This window comes from Hordeum vulgare, chromosome 5H (genome assembly GCF_904849725.1).
Source record: "Hordeum vulgare subsp. vulgare chromosome 5H, MorexV3_pseudomolecules_assembly, whole genome shotgun sequence".
Classification (NCBI taxonomy): domain Eukaryota; kingdom Viridiplantae; phylum Streptophyta; class Magnoliopsida; order Poales; family Poaceae; genus Hordeum; species Hordeum vulgare.
The window spans coordinates 519,438,528-519,457,385 of record NC_058522.1 but is presented as its reverse complement, the minus strand read 5'-3'; the positions used below and the strand labels follow the sequence as shown (position 1 = coordinate 519,457,385).

The following is an 18,858-nucleotide window of genomic DNA, read 5'->3' as shown; positions in this document are numbered from 1 at the left end:
CACTAGGAGTGCCCCCACCGGTAACATTCGAACAAATTAGTTTTGATCTGATCAAGTTAAAGAAAATGTATATAAAGACAACTGCCGGTGCAAGCACTCGACAGAAGTCTCGGGGACTACACCCACTGGGTTCACTAAGAGCGAACCCACTGCAAAATAATCATACTGCATCCGAGTATATTGCTTAAACACCCAGTGGGTTACAAGAGGAAAGTAAATACTTACTAGCCCACTTACTCGGATATCGTCCCGGAGTTCCAAACTTCGCTTGTACACAGATGCGATGGAGTCGTACGCACTCTTGGCAGCACCCGCCATCAACTCCGCCTGCACCATGGCCCCCTTGGCAGCTCCCACCTGATCTTCCGGGAGGCGTTGGGCGTCGTACTGGACGGTCGACGGACCTGGCACCACAAGAGACTCCTTGGGCATCCCAAGTCCTGCTCCAGTCGGTTCAGCAGCGATGAGCGCCGTTTCAGTCGACGACATCGTCTCGGTTGGCGGCGCGTCCATGGCGGGAGTAGTAGTAGATGGAACAACCTCAAGGACAGGCACCGCGGCTTGCTCGGACCTCTTCTGGTCGTCCTCCTCCACATGAATCACCTCTAAAGGAAGCCCGACCGAACGACGTGAGACCACAGGAAAAAGGGCAAGATCAAAGACAGAATTCGCAAAACAATAATTTGAGCTCTCGGAGTCGTCACGACGTACCTTGCTGGGATGTGGCAACGTTGTCCGTATCCATGGGATCGTCTTCCTAGCATGGCGGAGAAGTGGCAGAGGTAGCAGCTCTGTCGAGTAAAATCCACTCGACCAATAAACATGAGTTCAATCAAATAGTGAAAGAAGATAGTAGAACAAGACACTTACGCTGAGGCAACGGGAACGGCGATCCTCATCCGAGGCAAAGCCTTCTGAGGCTTGGATCCACTCGGTTTAGCCACCTTGGGAGGTTGGCCCGCGGGCTCAGCAGCAGCGTCCCTAGTCCTCTTTGTGCTCCGAGCACTCGGAGCCACGGGAGTAGCTGGCAAGGCGCTCGGAGCCACGGGAGTAGCTGGCAAGGCGCTCGGAGCCACGGGAGTAGCTGGCAAGGCGCTCGGAGCCACGAGAGTAGCTGGCAAGGCGCCCGGAACCGCAGGAGGAGGTGGCGGGGCACTCGGAGCCGCTGGAGGAGCCGACGGAGTCACGGCGGCGCTTAGTTCGAGGCTCTGGTGGTGGCGGTGGCGAGCTGTGCTCCTCATCTTCCCCCTCCTCCTCTTCGGACTCCTCCTGCGTCTCCCCACTATCGGAGACGTACTCGGCGCTCTCCACGCTGCCCTCCTGGCTGCCTTCCTCTTCCTCAGCCGGATTCCCGTTCGAGACGGGAGAAAACCAGTTAGTCCACGCCTGCACGAGATACAGTCGACAACATCAGACGTCAGACAGTGATACAAGAAAAAGCGATAAATCTAAGACAATTGTGAGCACTCGACAAGTTATACTCACCTCATTCAGAGGAGGGTTGTCCGCGCGGAAGGGCTTCACTCGCCGGGCTCCTCTGGGGTTATCGCAGGTGCCTGTGATGCTGCGGACTCACGCCGTCACAACCTCCCCGGTAACGCACTCGGGGTGAGTCCGAGTGGAGTCCTCAGGCCCCGTGTAGTGCCACATGGCATGGTGTCGAGCTTGCAAAGGCTGGATACGCCGACCCAGGAAAATCTCCAGCAAATCTATGCCGGTGACTCCCTTGCGGACGACATCTACCAGCGCGTCGACCAGAGGCTGAATCTGGATCTTTTCCATCTCCGTGAGCGCAAACTGCCTAGGCGGAGCCGGTCGGTCTAGGTTAAAAGGTGGCAGTCCAGTTGCGGCATTCGGACAAGCGACGTCCTGGTAGTAGAACCAAGTCGACTGCCAGTTCCTAACGGATTCAGACAACTGAAGAGCGGAATAGCTACTTTTGCTTTTCTTCTGGAAGCCTAAGCCTCCGCAGAGCTGGAGGAGATGAGTTTTGTCGTCCGACTGGCTAAGTCTTTTGATGGTTTGGGATCTAACGGAGAAGATGTGCTTAAAGAGCCCCCAATGAGGAGGACAACCGATAAAACACTCGCAAAGCACAACGAAGGCACAGAGATGAGCTATTGCGTTGGGAGGAAAATGGTGGAGCTGCGCCCCGAAGTGGTTCATTATACCTGTGAAGAAGGGATGAGGAGGCAGAGAGAAGCCTCGGTACACGTGACTGAGCAGCAAGACGCGCTCCCCCTCCTGGGGCGCCGCCTCCGTCTCGCCCTCTGCCGGCAGCCTCCACGTCTTGTTCTCGATCAGGCCTTGCTCCACCAGCTCCAGCATGTCGCTCTTCGTCACCGTGGAGGGGAGGAAATCCCCCTGGATCCAACCCGCCGGCAGTGCCCGCTGTCGCCGTTGAGCGGGAGCCGCCGTCTTCTTCTTCTTCCGCACCTCGAGCTTGCTCGTCTGCTCCTTCGTCATGGTGGAGGCTGTAGATCCGCGGAGGAGGAGAGGAAGGAAGGAGCTTGGGGTGCGCAGGAAGCCACGGAAGAAGCAGGGCGAGTGCGAGTTATCAGGCGAGTGCAACGAGAAACCCTCGCTGAAGAGGTTTAAATAAGGTTCCGACTGGGTCACTAGCAGGTGGCCCCAAAATCTTATCCCCCGACCGGTTGCTGCGATATTAGTGGAGAAGATGAAGGCGCGGAAATCTAGGCGGCAGATACTACTCGACGACGATGTCGTCATCCCCGCTGAGCGCGCGGCAACCGAAATTTGAGGATCCCAGAAAATCCGCCGCTGTCAGTTGACCGATCACGTCAAAAGATTCCACGGAAGCACTCGGTCTCTGACGGTTCGTTTCACAGATATATCCACTCGGATCACTGGTCAAGAGGATAAAATGGATCGAGGCAAACAACGCCAAAGTCGCATCCATAGCAGTCGGACCCGTACTCCAAGCATCGCTTCGTCGTTCCAACACCGATCCATGCGGGGACTAATGATGGGGTTATAGTCCTAGGGTAGGGTCATAGGCCTGCCCTATAGGTCCTACCCAAGGACTACCCTTCATAAGTGGCAAGGCCCTTAGTCAGTTTCGACTGAATTAAGGACTTCCCATCATCCAGTCGGTGACGATTCCTCCATCATCCAGTCGGAGATGAGCATTCGGAGCGTATCAAACTTACCGACTGGATTCCACTCTGTACATCGTAACCCCCCTGGAGGGCAACGGTCATACGTTTTCATGTACCTTTATTAGCATTTAAGGCATACATTACCTGTAACATAGACATTTAATCGCCACAACTCCACCCCTGTGCACCGAACTGTTGTGAAGGGCAGCGCACTCTATATAAGTCGCCCTTCCCCACTGGTGCGGAGGTTAGCAATTCACTGTAATCCATATTCCACTCGACATCAAGCTCCTAAGAGCACTGAGACGTAGGGCTTTTACCTCCACCGTAGAGGGACCTGAACTCATACAACCTCGTCGTAGCTAAGGCTCTGCCGATCCTTTCGTACCCTACACATCTACTGTCAAGCTTATACCCACGACAAGCGTCGAGGCCCAAAAATCCTCGACATTGCTAATGCACACTAGAATATTCAAAATAGCGGGAGCTCATATGTGACGCTCTCTGCATCACAGAGTCAACCTTTCGAATAGGGCGCGACACACACAGGCGGTCCATTATGCAGTGCACTTCGTGAGGTAAAAAAACATCAAAAAATAGTTAACAACTTCAGCAGTCGATGAATCACCAATTCCATCAAGCCAGTTCTCTCTCCGAAGCTTTGTTTGTGATAACTTTTTTAAGATGAACGTACTGTAATTTACCTTTCTTGTCCGAAGCGAGGCCCAAAAATTCTCGACATTGTTAGTGCACATCAGAATTTTAAAAAATAGCGGGAGCTCTTGTGTGACGCTCTCTGCGTCATAGAGTTGACCTTTCGAATAGGGTGCGACACACATGGGCTTGTCCATTATGCAGTGCACTTCACGAGGTAAAAAAACATCAAAAAATAGCTAAACAGAACTGGTATTCGAACACGTGACTACTTTGATAGATATGCAACGTGGACATCGACAAAATCTAAATGACCAGATGCTAGTGAACTAAAATCGCTAGCCACTGTAACTCCAAGGAATTGGTAACTAAAATAGCAGCCAAATGCATATGAACTATAAGTCGCCACAAATTTTAGAAAAATTACAAATTTCGAACAACATTTTTTTGGGAAAAATATAAATACTTTTTGAACTGTGAATATTTTCAAATTTGAAAAAAAATTAAAAAACACAAACACTTCCTGAAACATTAAAACTTTTGAATTTCTCAAACATTTCTGGATAACTGAAAAAAATAGAAAATGAAAACAGTTTTTGAAATTACAAACACTCTTTCATGAAAATAGGAACAAAATATGAAACCACCGACAATTTTTAAAATTAAGAACAATTGTTTTCAAGATGCAAACATTGTTTTCAAAGCAAGGTCTTTTTTGAATTACAAACAATTTGTTCAATAATTTCTTCGAAAATTCAGAACACATGACCATTTTTTAAATATGTGAACAAAATTGGAAAAACTGGAACGTTTTTCGAATTTATAACAACATTTAGAAATGAGAAAAAAAATCATATTCCTCAAACATATTTTAATTTTGCAAACGAATTTTCAAAAACATGAACACATTTTAAAGTGAGATTTGTTTTAAAATTCCTAGTCATTTTGTGAATTTGTGAACAAAAATATAAAATGCAAATATTTTTAAAATTCTGAACATTTTTCTGAAAAGTCGTGGAAAATTGAACGAAAACATTCTGAACAAATTTGGAGTAACTGTAACATTTTCTTAAAATCCGGAACAATATTTCAAAGCGAACCATTTTTTGAACTTATGAACATATATTTAAAGGCGGGCTTTTTTTTCAAATATGAGCACATTTTCGAAAAATTAAGAAATGTTTCCGAATTTCTGAACAAAATTTGAAATAGGAACATTTTCTGAACTTACGGACATTTTTCAAAATATGCGCACATTTTTTAAATATCAAGATTTATTTATGAATTTCTGAAAAAAATTTAAAACTGGAACTGTTTTTGAACTTATGAACATTATTTTGAAAGGTGAACAATTTTTAATAATCACAATTGTTTTTGGAACTTCTGATTTAAAAACTGAAAAATATTGAACTTTGAAACATTTTTCGAAAATTTGAACAAATTATGAAATTCTGAAAAAAAAAAGTAAGAATAGAAATACAAGTGTAGAAGGAATTATGGAAGCAATAGAAAAAAAAGGAAAAAACAACAGAATTATAACAAAAGTAAAATAAAAATGAAACACAAAAACGAAAAACGACAAAAAACGAAAATAAAAACCTCAAACCACAAAAAACCGGTTCAGGAAGCTTCTAGAAACTTCTCAGAACCAATGAGGAACCTTGTGGAAGGTTCCAAAACTGAAAACTATAGCGCATGCGTTTTCTCTTAATTGGGCCAGCCCACCTTATTCACTAATATCTAAACTCTGCGAATCAGCTACACTTTGCCACAGAAAGCGGAAAGTACGGAAAGCTTTTGCATCAATTGGTAAGGAAATCAAACGTATCAAGTACGAATGCAATTAGTTAGGAAGCATTTCTTGGGCAGCCATCCAACAATCACTTTCACACACCGTCATTGACGCGTTTTCAACGGTCGCCATGTCTCGTGCTCTGTGCGCTTTTTTAGATTTTTTTGGCATGCATTTTTGGCTTTTTAAATTGGTTTTTCTCCGGTCTTTCTTAGCTTTTTAACAAAAAAAAAATTTGCATGAAAAAACACGTTTGCTATAAATATTTTTGCGAGATTTATGATTTTATTTTCGCGAGATGCACGGCTGTGCCTCTTGGAAACGAAAAAACGCGTTTTCTATTATCTTTTTTGCGAGAGGCACAATTTTGTTTTCGTAAGAGGCACGACCGTGTCTCTCACGAAAAAAATAGAAAACATATTTTTTTAGAGGCATGCTTTTGCTTTCGCGAGAGCCACGGTTTTATTTCCATGAGAGGCATGGCCGTGTCTTTTGAAACGAAAAAAATATGTTTTTTGTTTTTTGTCGCAAGAGGCACGGTTTTGTTTCGGCGAGAGGCATGGCCGTGTCTTTCTGAAAATGAAACAAAATGTGTTTTTTGTTTTTTTCATGAGAGGCATAATTTTGTTTCGGCAGGGGTACGGCTTTGCCTTCGCGAGAGGCACAAAAAAAAACATGTTTTCTGTTTTTTGTTCTATCGCGAGTGGCATGGATTTTTCTCTTTTTCGCGAAATTAAGTTTGTCAAAATTTATTAACTTGAGATCTAGTTTTTAAGACTTCGACGCGAAGAACCCAACAATCAAAACGGTTCGAGATTTAAACGCATAATTTAAAAGATAAATATTTTAAAAATATGGATCTAAAAAAAGAAAAAAAATTCAGGTTACGAAAAATAACACACATATAATGCATCATTTATCACAACCCAAAAAGATGGGAGTGATTTTTAAGAGAATACTCTTCGGTTAATGATTTCGACCAACTCCACAACGGTAACACGTGACGAGGCTCGCAGTCGCAGCACAGCAAACTGTGGGCGCGGCCCAGCCCCCAGGCGAGGCGGATCCATGAAGCCCAGCCAGAGCTCCAGCAAGCGACTCTAAATATCGCAGCCCTCATCACAGCCGTAGGGTGCAGATCGGACGGCGCGTACGACATGGGAGAGCGCCAGCAGTGGATAATCCAATCGGATCGCCTCTGGCCCAAATCCAAACCCCTCCTCTCTTTCAGCATCGCCGGCAACAACGACGGCCATGCTCTCCGCCGCCGCCTCGGCCATTCCCAGGCTCCGGTGGGCCGCGACGCCGGGGCGCGCTTCGCCGAGCACCCGGTGGTCTCTGCTGCGGCGGCGCCCACTCTCCTCCTCCCCGAGCGCAGCGCCCACTGCGGGGCCGGGGGCCCTGGAGCCGCCGGACCTTCCCCGCCTCGCCAACTCTGCCCGCATATCTCTCTCTCCGCAAGAGGTCAGCGCGCCACACTTTCTCTCCCCCTCGGTGTGAGCCCTCTCGAAACTTTCCATGCGCTGCTTATGAAGGCTGATGATTTGCTGCATGTTCGACCGCCAGGCTGAGGAGTTCGCGCCCAAGATTCAGCAGGTGGTGGACTGGTAATTTACGACCCCTCACCTGTTTTTATCACTCTGCACAATTCAAACCTTAGCATTTGCTACTCTGGTAGTTGGAATTGTTGGAGTCTCTGTAGCAATAAAATGTAGATTAGACTCGGACGGTGGTTAGAAGGAACATCGTGTGGTTCTTCATGGCAAATTGACGGTTCCTGGCTGTAATCCCAACAGAAGTGATTACCTCAAGCACTCATGGTTGACTTAGGCCCAGTAAGCTATGCTCCTTGTGGTGGTGGTCGTTTAGGCGGGCTGTGAGAAACCGTGCTTGATTCGGGCGACTGAACTTATGCTTATGTATCCCATCAGAAGCAGTTAGAAATCATCATTCTCTCTTTTCCTTGCAGGTTTGGGCAACTTCAGTCGGTTGATCTTGAATCCATTGAGCCTTCACTTCGGGCTGGTACTCATCCATGTAACTCTTCACATTGCCATGTAGGATGGTTGCTTTTCACTTATCAGTGTGCTAGTGCCCCTTAGTCCAAAGACATTTTCGAATGCTTATGATGATTCATGTGAATAACATACTCCCTCCGTCCCTAAATAAGTGTCTTAACCTTAGTACTCCCTCCGTTTCAAAATATAAGACCTTTTAGAGATTTCACTAGGAGACTACAAAATGAATGAATCTACGCTCTAAAATATGTCTAAGTACATCCATATGTAGTTTATAGTGCAATCTCTAAAAGGTCTTATATTTAGGAACGGAGGGAGTACAACTTTGTACTAGAGCTAGTACAAAGTTGAGACACTTATTTTGGGACGGAGGGAGTACTATACATGGATCATGTCATATGGTATAGCAAGATCCCTCAAAATAATCTCAATAGCTATGACAAAATATAGTACCTTTAGTGTTTAACTAACAAAATTACGCATTTGCTTCAGTATAGGCTCAGCTCTGTTTCATGCAGTTGTGCAATTCATAATATTATACCCATTTTTTATTAGACAAGTTCATTGTAACAGTATGCATGTGCACTTGAATCTTGATATGTATGTGTTCGCTAGTACCACACTTGACAATAGTCACAGTCCGTACTTTATACCCTTTTTTTTCTCTCTATGTACCCAGATTCTCTGACTGCAAGGCGACTTTTAAAGTTCTCTTGAATTAATGTATAATATAGGGAATACACATGAAATTGAAGGATTAGAGAAGAACAAAATGAATCTCATGAATTATTTATGTTTGTAACAACTAATTTTGAATATTAATATGCAGCAGAACAAGACAGTGAGCCATCTGAGTTGTGAGAGAAAATATCTTTTTGCTTTCCTCTTTGACTAATTTAATTCATTGTTTCTCATTGTATGCTTTCGTCCATGGTATGCGGTGCCAACGAAACCTTGTGAACACATGCAATAATTGATCCACCAACATGCTGTCCTCAGGCAGCCGAGATGCTGTTGTGCGGCGTCCTGTGCAAAATGGTAGTGGATGAAAGGAGGAGCAACACAGCATCCCGGCTGCATGGCGCACATACGCATTGGTGGATCAATTGTTGCACATGCTCAATGAAATATTGTTTTTCTACAAAATAAGTTCCTTTATCTACACACATTTATATTGCTTAAATGATTATACTATAATCTTGCTCCCTTGGGTTGAATTTGTTGTACAAACATACATTTTTTAAGCTATCAGAGTTCCTAGAAATTCTACTGAGCAATTATTCTGTCTTGGTCACAGATACTGCAGCTGGCAGTTCTTTGAGAGAAGACAAGGCGGAACCATTTGCTAACAGGTAACAAACAAGGCTCCATGTCTTTGATTGACCTGTTGTCAAGCTTTGCAGCAAATGCTGATTATCTTTTCTGTTTCCATCAATGCAGAGATGCCATAATAGAGGCCCTTCCAAGTTACGATGATCCATACATCAAAGTGCCAAATGCGCTGACTAAAGAATGACATGTGGGACTGCAAATCAAAATTATGATATTATTACCATTCTATTCCATTGTACAATGAGGCATGGTGAAACAATTGAACTTACAAAGCATCGAGCGAGCAATCAGCAAGCCTGAGTTAAGTTCGACATCCTTTCGGCTAGAACATCACGACTCAATAACTTGAGCGACGGATTTGAGTGTCTGCAACAGAAGATCCGGATGTGCCATTTTGCGTTTGGACCAAACACATGCCAGTTCCTTAATATGCTTTTATGTTTCTGGAATATGGGGGGCTTCTAGCCTTCTAGGGCTATGCGTCCCAAACAGCGATCGCGTCCATGTGATGCTATCAACTGGTAATTTGCCATTAGTCTGTTGATCATGTAAGTGTTCTGGGTTAGTGTTTATCCAGCTTCTAGGACTTATCTTGCTTTCTGTTTTGAGTTTTCTGCAGGTTATAGCTTTTTAATCCTGTAGTAAAATGTTCCGGGTTAGGTGGAAATAGGGATGCAAGCAGACGTCCCTCATATCCTGTATAAGTAGGGAAATGGTTCAAACTAAGATAAATCTGGGTGAGTAAGTTATAGTTAACGTGATCTATTTATACCATGAAGCAGGCGGATCCGATGCCACTCTTTAAATTTTGCATTGGCCAGATCATGTTCTCAGACTGTTGGACTGCAATCACTAGGATTGGTCATTCTCTCTCTAGTGCACACAAATGGGATGACAAAGAGCTGGATAGTGCAAACATTAAAAACAATGGTACCAAAGTGTGCAATCAAAGGGATGTCATGCCTTCTTCAAACCATCTGTCTGCTTTTTCGACTATATACATGCGAAATTTCGATGGCTGTTGCTTGGATGGAAAACTATCGTGTTGGCCAGAATTAATTCTCATTAAAGTTGCACAACCCCAGGCCTGAATTTTAAATTTTGATTATTTTTCTTTGCTGCATCTACTGTTTGGCTTTCAAACTCAAATGAGAGATTGGAGAAAAACGCTCGTTTGGTTAAAGAAGCTGGAAAGCATGACCGTCCCACAAATAGTGCCAAATGAACGCATTGTCGAATCAAACGGATGCCATACCTTCTTCAAATCCCCCTTGCAGCTTATATACACACACACACACTCATGATCGTTGCTTTCAGATGGAAAAATATCGCGTGGGCAACAACCTGCTCTTTTTTTAGGTTCTATGTTTCATTTTCTGTGTGCATTTAGTGTGTGGGCTTCAGACAAGTGAGGGATTGAAGAAAAACAAACGTGAATGTGTCTTGGTTAGTTGGATAAACTGATACATACCAAGCTGAAATAGCCTGAAATGTCGAAGGATGCACGACCTATTTGCTAGTGAGTTAGAACAAAGAGTAATCGTACTTCTGTTATCTCCCTGTTTTGCTAGAATAAGTTCGAAGAAACAAAGCCAGAAGGGAACATACATCAGGTGTCTTCTTTTTATAGATGCTTTTGAGAGGAGCCTAGGGGCTGAATGTAGAGGCGCTCCCTCATGATCTAGGAGTATTGTGTCACACGGCCTACAAGTTACCGCGCTGTTCCGGAGAGGGTGAAGGTGTGCAATCAAGGGGATGTCATGCCTTCTTCAAACCATCTGTCATGCTTTTTTTGACTATATACATGTGAAAGTTTGATGGCTGTTGCTCGGATGGAAAACTATCGTGTTCGCTAGAATTAGCTCACATTCAAGTTTCGCAACCCCAAGCCTAAACTTTATATTTAAAATATTTTTCTTTGGTGCATTTATTTTTTAGGCGTTCAAACTCAAAGACACATATGGTTAAAGATGCGGGAAAGGATGACCGTCACAAAAATAGTGCCAAATGAACGCATTGTGGAATCAAACGGATGTCTTACCTTCTTCAAATCCCTAGTCACGCTTTATTTCATCCTTGCAGCTTATATATACACACTCATGACCATTGCTCTCAGATGGCAAATTATCGTGTGGGCAACAACCTACTCTATTTTTAGGTTCTATGTTACATTTCGTTTGTGCATTTAGTGTGGGGGGCTTCGGGCAAGTGAGGGATTGGAGAAAAACAAGTGAATGTGTCTTGGTTAGTTGGATGGACAGATACATAGAAGGGTCGAAATAGCCCGAAATGTCAATGGATGCACGACGCATTTACTAGTGAGTTAGAACAAAGAGTAATCATACTATGTTCTCTGCCCGTTTTGCTAGAATAAGTTCAAAGAAGTAAAGTCAATAAGAGGGGAACATACATCAATGTTCTTGATTTTATACACGTTTTTTAGGGGAGCCTAGGGGCTGAATGTGGAGGCGGCCGTCCTCATGATCTATGAGTATTGTGTCACAAGGCCTACAAGTTACTGGCTTGTTTGTTTCATGGAAAATCATGTCAGATTTGTTATAGTTACGTTTTACTTTTTATGCCTCTCTCTCTATGAGAGAATGTTTTTCTTACAGTAATTTCTCTATTAGAGAATGTTAATCTCGCAGCATACGAAGCGCCGGTGCGCTAGTTGACAGACGTGGGAGAGGAAATGCCCGCTAGGGCAGGTTGTTGGGTTCGTTAAGTTGTTTTGAGGATGTGATGATATTTGTCGGCTGATGCCTGGAACTGGAGCCCTCGACAGTACCATGTTCCAGTAAATAAACTTGGTAATCAGCGTCTTCATTTTGAGTAATACTTCTCTAGTGCACACAAATCGGATGATAAGAAGCTGGATAGCGTGACCACAAAAAAAAGGTTACTGTTAGAATAAATCCGAGACACTTCGTCGATCATCCGAAGACCAAGCAATCACACGAGCACGACACCGAGATTTGTTAACGAGGTTCACCGATATGGCTACATCCCCGGGGCATGACTACGGGCGCTCCTCCCCGTGACACCGTCACAATACCGCACGCCAGCCGCCCGGGCACCGGCACACGTCGCCGGCTCCCCCGCGTGCCTCTGCTATTATGTTGGCATAGGTTACATCGTGTGTCTATCCCCGCTATATATGAGAGGCCTAGGATATAAGTGTCTTGTTTGGACACGACTCCATATCCTATCTAAACACAATACAACTACAAGTCCAACTGTAATCTACCTTGTACACAATATTCGGCACAACTCTAACAAACTCCACCTTGACGAATATTCTCCACCACCTTGAATTCGTCCATGCGTCAAACTTTCATATACATTGGACTTGAACTTGTCCCATGAGCACTCTGCTACTCCAAAGACTCCATGTGACTCCACCTGCAACTTGTAGTTCCTTCTTTTCCTGACCATAGTCAACGCTCGAATGAAATTAAGCTCCACATTACTCTAGTTGCGCTCCCAACTTCCAGAGTATCCAACACCATCACACACCGATCACTGACCTGCGTGAAAGTGAACAACTCATATTGGGTGTCGCACATAAGAGTTACCTGAACTCAACATCACCGCTCTTCCTTAACCGTCCGTCTGAAACTTGAAGGAATTTCACCATTGCTTGTAGTCATCCCGAGTTAAATTCGCAGTTATCTCACCACATGTATGACCACCAGAGCCCTGGCCCGTCTCCATGTCCCGTGCGTACCGCACGCCTCGCCGCTATTACCGCGTCGAACCTCTGCTGTCCCGGTCGAGTCTCAAGGATCACGAACCCACACCACTCAACCCTCACTGCAGAGAACCACCGATCATCACCGACCGATGCCGAGTATCATGTCTCCATCAGACCACTGGTACCCAGTCCAATCCACGTGTCTATCGATATCCCACTGAAATAGGCTACGATTTTCCGAATTCTTACGCCGTAGCCCCTCCATCAGCACAGAGTGAAGTCTTCCACCAGACTCCAGCTCCACCTTCAATAGGACTCCATGTAGCTGGCCATGCTACCCCGCGCCTCCTTGACTTCAAGCTCTCATGTGTATACCGTCTTGAATCAACCCCGCGACATAGTCTTGTCGAAGTCACACAAGCCCTCGGGCCTGCACCATGTGTTTCCACGCCCCAGAAGTCAGCCACCATCAGCATCACGCTCCTATGTCGTCTTCGTTGAAATCACCGCCTTCTTCTGCTTTGACCGACATCCCCGTCGATCCGTCAGACTGTTCAGTCCGACCCAACCGAAAAATTATCCGGCTGCAACCATGCTCCACCTCGCGTCATGTCCGCCCGCACACATGTGTGCACTGCTTGACGCCCTGTATATGCATGATCGTTGCCACGACGCACTATAGGCTCTCAAATTATCTTTCGCGAATCTTCATCCATTACACAATACTTTCATCTTAACTGTACTGGCTTCTGCAACACTTTCAAATGTCATTGCTATGCTAACCGAGCTACTCCACTCCTACCGTAAAATCCAATCAGGAAAATATCCTTATGGTCCTCACGTGGTTGTGCTTTTCTTGGCATATTCTCCTACGTTTGATATTTTCCTTCAGCCAACGTACTGCTACCAGATGCAAAGCTATATGTGTGATTTGTTTCCCTTCGCTGATTGGTTTGCTTCTAGCCTCCGCATACATGCCTTTTTCAGCAACAAATCCTACCTATGTATGCTCCACTCGCACGCGTGAACACAGCTAGGCCTCTGCAGCTCCTGATTAAACCATCCATCACAGGCCTCCAACCCCGTATGGGCCAGGCTTGATGCTCTCCAGGCCCCACATCATCTGCCACGTGCACCTGCGACTCCACCTCGTATTAGCCTAGCCCAACAGGACCCTAGCTTCCGAGCGATCGAGTCGCAGCCCTAAACCGCGGCGTTGCTCGTCCAAATCCGCGTGGATCGACCCGATCTCGCCGAGACTCCTGGTTTCTGCACGATTCGCCCGCCGCTGTTTCCGCGCGAGCTGCTGCCTTCCGATTCATCCGATCGCAACCAGACAACTTCGATGAACTAGCTTCTCTTCGATCAGCCTATTCCATATGTCGTCTTTACACCGAACGATTCAACCTCTAGATCAACACAACGCAGTCTCCGACCAACCTAGCTCATGATACCACTTGTTATGCAATCCCGGATCCGCTAACACCAGCGTTTCCGACCCACATGCGACAACAGGCCCAACCGAAGAGCAACACCGGCTTATGACACGCCTTGGGCCCTCTTCCCCCAAAAGACTAGCCTGTTAGGAGGGGACACCCTCACCCTTATAAGTCGTGTTATGTCTCTTCCCACAACCGATGTGTGACTAAACCCAACAATCTCCCCCTCACACATCGGTCACCCATGGGTCCGCTAACACCAGCGTTCCAGCCCACCTACCATGACCGACGACCCGTGAGTCCACCGAGATTTATTCCGGGCACCCGGGCTCTGATACCACTTGTTAGAATAAATCCGAGGCACTTCGTCGATCATCCGAGGACCAAGCAATCACACGAGCACGACACCGAGATTTGTTAACGAGGTTCACCGATATGGCTACATCCCCGAGGCATGACTACGGGCGCTCCTCCCCGTGACACCGTCACAATACCGCACGCCGGCCGCCCGGGCACCGGCACACGTCGACGGCTCCCCCGCGTGCCTCTGCTATTATGTTGGCATAGGTTACATCGTGTGTCTATCCCCGCTATATATGAGAGGGCTAGGATATAAGTGTCTTGTTTGGACACGACTCCATATCCTATCTAAACACAATACAACTGCAAGTCCAACTGTAATCTACCTTGTACACAATATTCGACACAACTCTAACAAACTCCACCTTGGCGAATATTCTCCACCACCTTGAATTCGTCCATGCGTCAAACTTTCATATACATTGGACTTGAACTTGTCCCATGAGCACTCTGCTACTCCAAAGACTCCATGTGACTCCACCTGCAACTTGTAGTTCCTTCTTTTCCTGACCATAGTCAACGCTCGAATGAAATTAAGCTCCACATTACTCTAGTTGCGCTCCCAACTTCCAGAGTATCCAACACCATCACACACCGATCACTGACCTGCGTGAAAGTGAACAACTCATATTGGGTGTCGCACATAAGAGTTACCTGAACTCAACATCACCGCTCTTCCTTAACCGTCCGTCTGAAACTTGAAGGAATTTCACCATTGCTTGTAGTCATCCCGAGTTAAATTCACAGTTATCTCACCACATGTATGACCACCAGAGCCCTGGCCCGTCTCCATGTCCAGTGCGTACCGCACGCCTCGCCGCTATTACCGCGTCGAACCTCTGCTGTCCCGGTCGAGTCTCAAGGATCACGAACCCACACCACTCAACCCTCACTGCAGAGAACCACCGATCATCACCGACCGATGCCGAGTATCATGTCTCCATCAGACCACTGGTACCCAGTCCAATCCACGTGTCTATCGATATCCCACTGAAATAGTCTACGATTTTCCGAATTCTTACGCCGTAGCCCCTCCATCAGCACAGAGTGAAGTCTTCCACCAGACTCCAGCTCCACCTTCAATAGGACTCCATGTAGCTGGCCATGCTACCCCGCGCCTCCTTGACTTCAAGCTCTCATGTGTATACCGTCTTGAATCAACCCCGCGACATAGTCTTGTCGAAGTCACACAAGCCCTCGGGCCTGCACCACGTGTTTCCACGCCCCAGAAGTCAGCCACCATCAGCATCACGCTCCTATGTCGTCTTCGTTGAAATCACCGCCTTCTTCTGCTTTGACCGACATCCCCGTCGATCCGTCAGACTGTTCAGTCCGACCCAACCGAAAAATTATCCGGCTGCAACCATGCTCCACCTCGCGTCATGTCCGCCCGCACACATGTGTGCACTGCTTGACGCCCTGTATATGCATGATCGTTGCCACGACGCACTATAGGCTCTCAAATTATCTTTCGCGAATCTTCATCCATTACACAATACTTTCATCTTAACTGTATTGGCTTCTGCAACACTTTCAAACGTCATTGCTATGCTAACCGAGCTACTCCACTCCTACCGTAAAATCCAATCAGGAAAATATCCTTATGGTCCTCACGTGGTTGTGCTTTTCTTGGCATATTCTCCTACGTTTGATATTTTCCTTCAGCCAACGTACTGCTACCAGATGCAAAGCTATCTGTGTGATTTGTTTCCCTTCGCTGATTGGTTTGCTTCTAGCCTCCGCATACATGCCTTTTTCAGCAACAAATCCTACCTATGTATGCTCCACTCGCACGCGTGAACACAGCTAGGCCTCTGCAGCTCCTGATTAAACCATCCATCACAGGCCTCCAACCCCGTATGTGCCAAGCTTGATGCTCTCCAGGCCCCACATCCTCTGCCACGTGCACCTGCGACTCCACCTCGTATTAGCCTAGCCCAACAGGACCCTAGCTTCCGAGCGATCGAGTCGCAGCCCTAAACCGCGGCGTTGCTCGTCCAAATCCGTGTGGATCGACCCGATCTCGCCGAGAGTCCTAGTTTTTGCACGATTCGCCCGCCGCTGTTTCCGCGCGAGCTGCTGCCTTCCGATTCATCCGATCGCAACCAGACAACTTCCATGAACTAGCTTCTCTTCGATCAGCCTATTCCTTATGTCGTCTTTACACCGAACGATTCAACCTCTAGATCAACACAACGCAGTCTCCGACCAACCTAGCTCATGATACCACTTGTTACGCAATCCCGGATCCGCTAACACCAGCGTTTCCGACCCACATGCGACAACATGCCCAACCGAAGAGCAACACCGACTTATGACACGCCTTGGGCCCTCTTCCCCCAAAAGACTAGCCTGTTAGGAGGGGACACCCTCACCCTTATAAGTCGTGTTATGTCTCTTCCCACAACTGATGTGTGACTAAACCCAACAATCTCCCCCTCACACATTGGTCACCCATGGGTCCGCTAACACCAGCGTTCCAGCCCACCTACCATGACCGACGACCCGTGAGTCCACCGAGATTTATTCCGGACACCCGCGCTCTGATACCACTTGTTAGAATAAATCCGAGGCACTTCGTCGATCATCCGAGGACCAAGCAATCACACGAGCACGACACCGAGATTTGTTAACGAGGTTGACCGATATGGCTACATCCCCGGGGCATGACTACTGGCGCTCCTCCCGTGACACCGTCACAATACCGCACGCCGGCCGTCCGGGCACCGGCACACGTCGCCGGCTCCCCCGCGTGTCTCTGCTATTATGTTGGCATAGGTTACATCGTGTGTCTATCCCCGCTATATATGAGAGGCCTAGGATATAAGTGTCTTGTTTGGACACGACTCCATATCCTATCTAAACACAATACAACCACAAGTCCAACTGTAACCTACCTTGTACACAATATTCGACACAACTCTAACAGTTACTACCAAATGAAGGCAGTGAGGAATCAAAGGGGTGTCATGACTTCTTCAAACCATCAGTCACGCTTTTCTCGATTATATACATGCGAAAGTTCGATGGCTGTTGCTTGGATGGAAAACTATCGTGTTGGCCAGAATTAATTCTCATTAAAGTTGCATAACCCCAAGCCTAAATTTTAAATTTTGATTATTTTTCTTTGGTGCATTTACTGTGTAGACTTCCGAACTTAAATGAGGGGTAGGAGAAAAACACACGTATGGCCAGAAATGTCAAACTGATTCAGAAACCTGGACCAAAAGATTAAAGAAGCTAGAAAGCATGACCGTCACAGAAATAGTGCCAGATGAACTCATTGTGGAATCAAACGGATGACATGCCGTCTTCAAATCCCCAGTGACACTTTCTTCAATTCTCGCAGCTTATATATACACTCATGGATGTGTCTCTCAGATGACAAATTATCCGGTTGGCCAGAACCTGCTTTGTTTTCAGGCTCCATGTTACATTTCGTTTGTGCATTTAGTGTGTGGGCGGTTCAGACTCAAATGAGGGATTGGGGGAAAACAAACGTGAATATGTCCTGTTAGTCGGATAGATACAAGGGTCAAAATAGTCAGAAATGTCAAAGGATGCACACGGAATGCAAATAGGGGTAGGAGCACCGACTCGTTTATGGAATGCAGTTTCTGGAACACCATCGCCATTGCTGTCATGGTTGGATTCTTGGTGCTACCCGAAAGGGAGGGAGCATCGGAGTAACTCGGAGAGAGGAGATATGAGTGCTGAGTTCGCGTCATGCCGCCCTTGTTGTTGGTATTTCCTTTAGACATGTCCTACGGCTGCAAGTTACTAGGCTTGTTTGATTGACAATCATATCAGATTTCTTCAAGATTACATTATAACTTATTGATCGTTTTGATTCCTTCACAATGTTAGTCTCGCACGGAGCATCTATATTGGGAAGCGCCACGACACTAGTAGACAATGCACTCCAGAGGAAAGCGGCCACCATACGGGACTTGTAATTTGATCTTTATCACATTAATGAGACATATATTATCATGCAAAAAATAAAAAGATGCCCACTAGGGCAGGTTGTTGGGTTCGTCAAGTCCTTTTGAGGAGGTGCATACGCGTGATGAAACCAATCAACTAATGTCTGGAGCACTTGACACTTCCATATTCAGTACTACTGGAGTACTCTACTCAAGATTAAACAAATGCCGTTGGTCAGTTGGTGTGTACTGGCTTTAATTCTCATTCAAGTTGCGCAACCCCAAGCCTAAAATTCAAATTTAAATTATTTTCCTTTGGCGCATTTTATTGTGTAGGCGTCCAAACTCAAATAAGGGGATTGGAGAAAAAACGCACGTATGGCCAGAAACGTCACACCGATTTCAGAAAGCAGGACCAAAACTAAAAAAGATGACCTCCATTGCCGGGATTTGAACCCGGGTCGCCTGGGTGAAAGCCAGGTATCCTAACCGGGCTGGACGACAATGGACTATGTCATCATTCC

The 18,858-nt window shown here is 46.2% G+C and overlaps 1 protein-coding gene and 1 non-coding gene across 3 annotated transcripts; one reads left to right on the top strand and one right to left on the bottom strand.

Annotated features, from left to right (window-relative positions):
* The first annotated feature begins 6,781 nt into the window (after window positions 1-6,781).
* LOC123452074 (glutamyl-tRNA(Gln) amidotransferase subunit C, chloroplastic/mitochondrial) lies at window positions 6,782-9,693 on the top strand. 2 transcript variants are annotated; one of them, XM_045128651.1, is made up of 5 exons: window positions 6,782-7,029; window positions 7,132-7,172; window positions 7,535-7,590; window positions 8,881-8,935; window positions 9,024-9,693. In XM_045128651.1, exons 1-5 carry the CDS (start codon window positions 6,820-6,822, stop codon window positions 9,097-9,099), a joined length of 438 nt encoding a protein of 145 aa, XP_044984586.1. In that variant the 5' UTR covers window positions 6,782-6,819; the 3' UTR covers window positions 9,100-9,693. The 2 variants fall into 2 exon arrangements, with proteins under 2 accessions (XP_044984586.1, XP_044984585.1); XM_045128650.1 differs by having other exon boundaries at window positions 6,799-7,029; window positions 7,535-7,602.
* A 9,076-nt stretch (window positions 9,694-18,769) lies between these two features.
* On the bottom strand, window positions 18,770-18,843 carry TRNAE-UUC. The gene has a single exon. It is a non-coding gene; the product is annotated as a tRNA-Glu (tRNA).
* Between the last annotated feature and the right edge of the window lie 15 nt (window positions 18,844-18,858).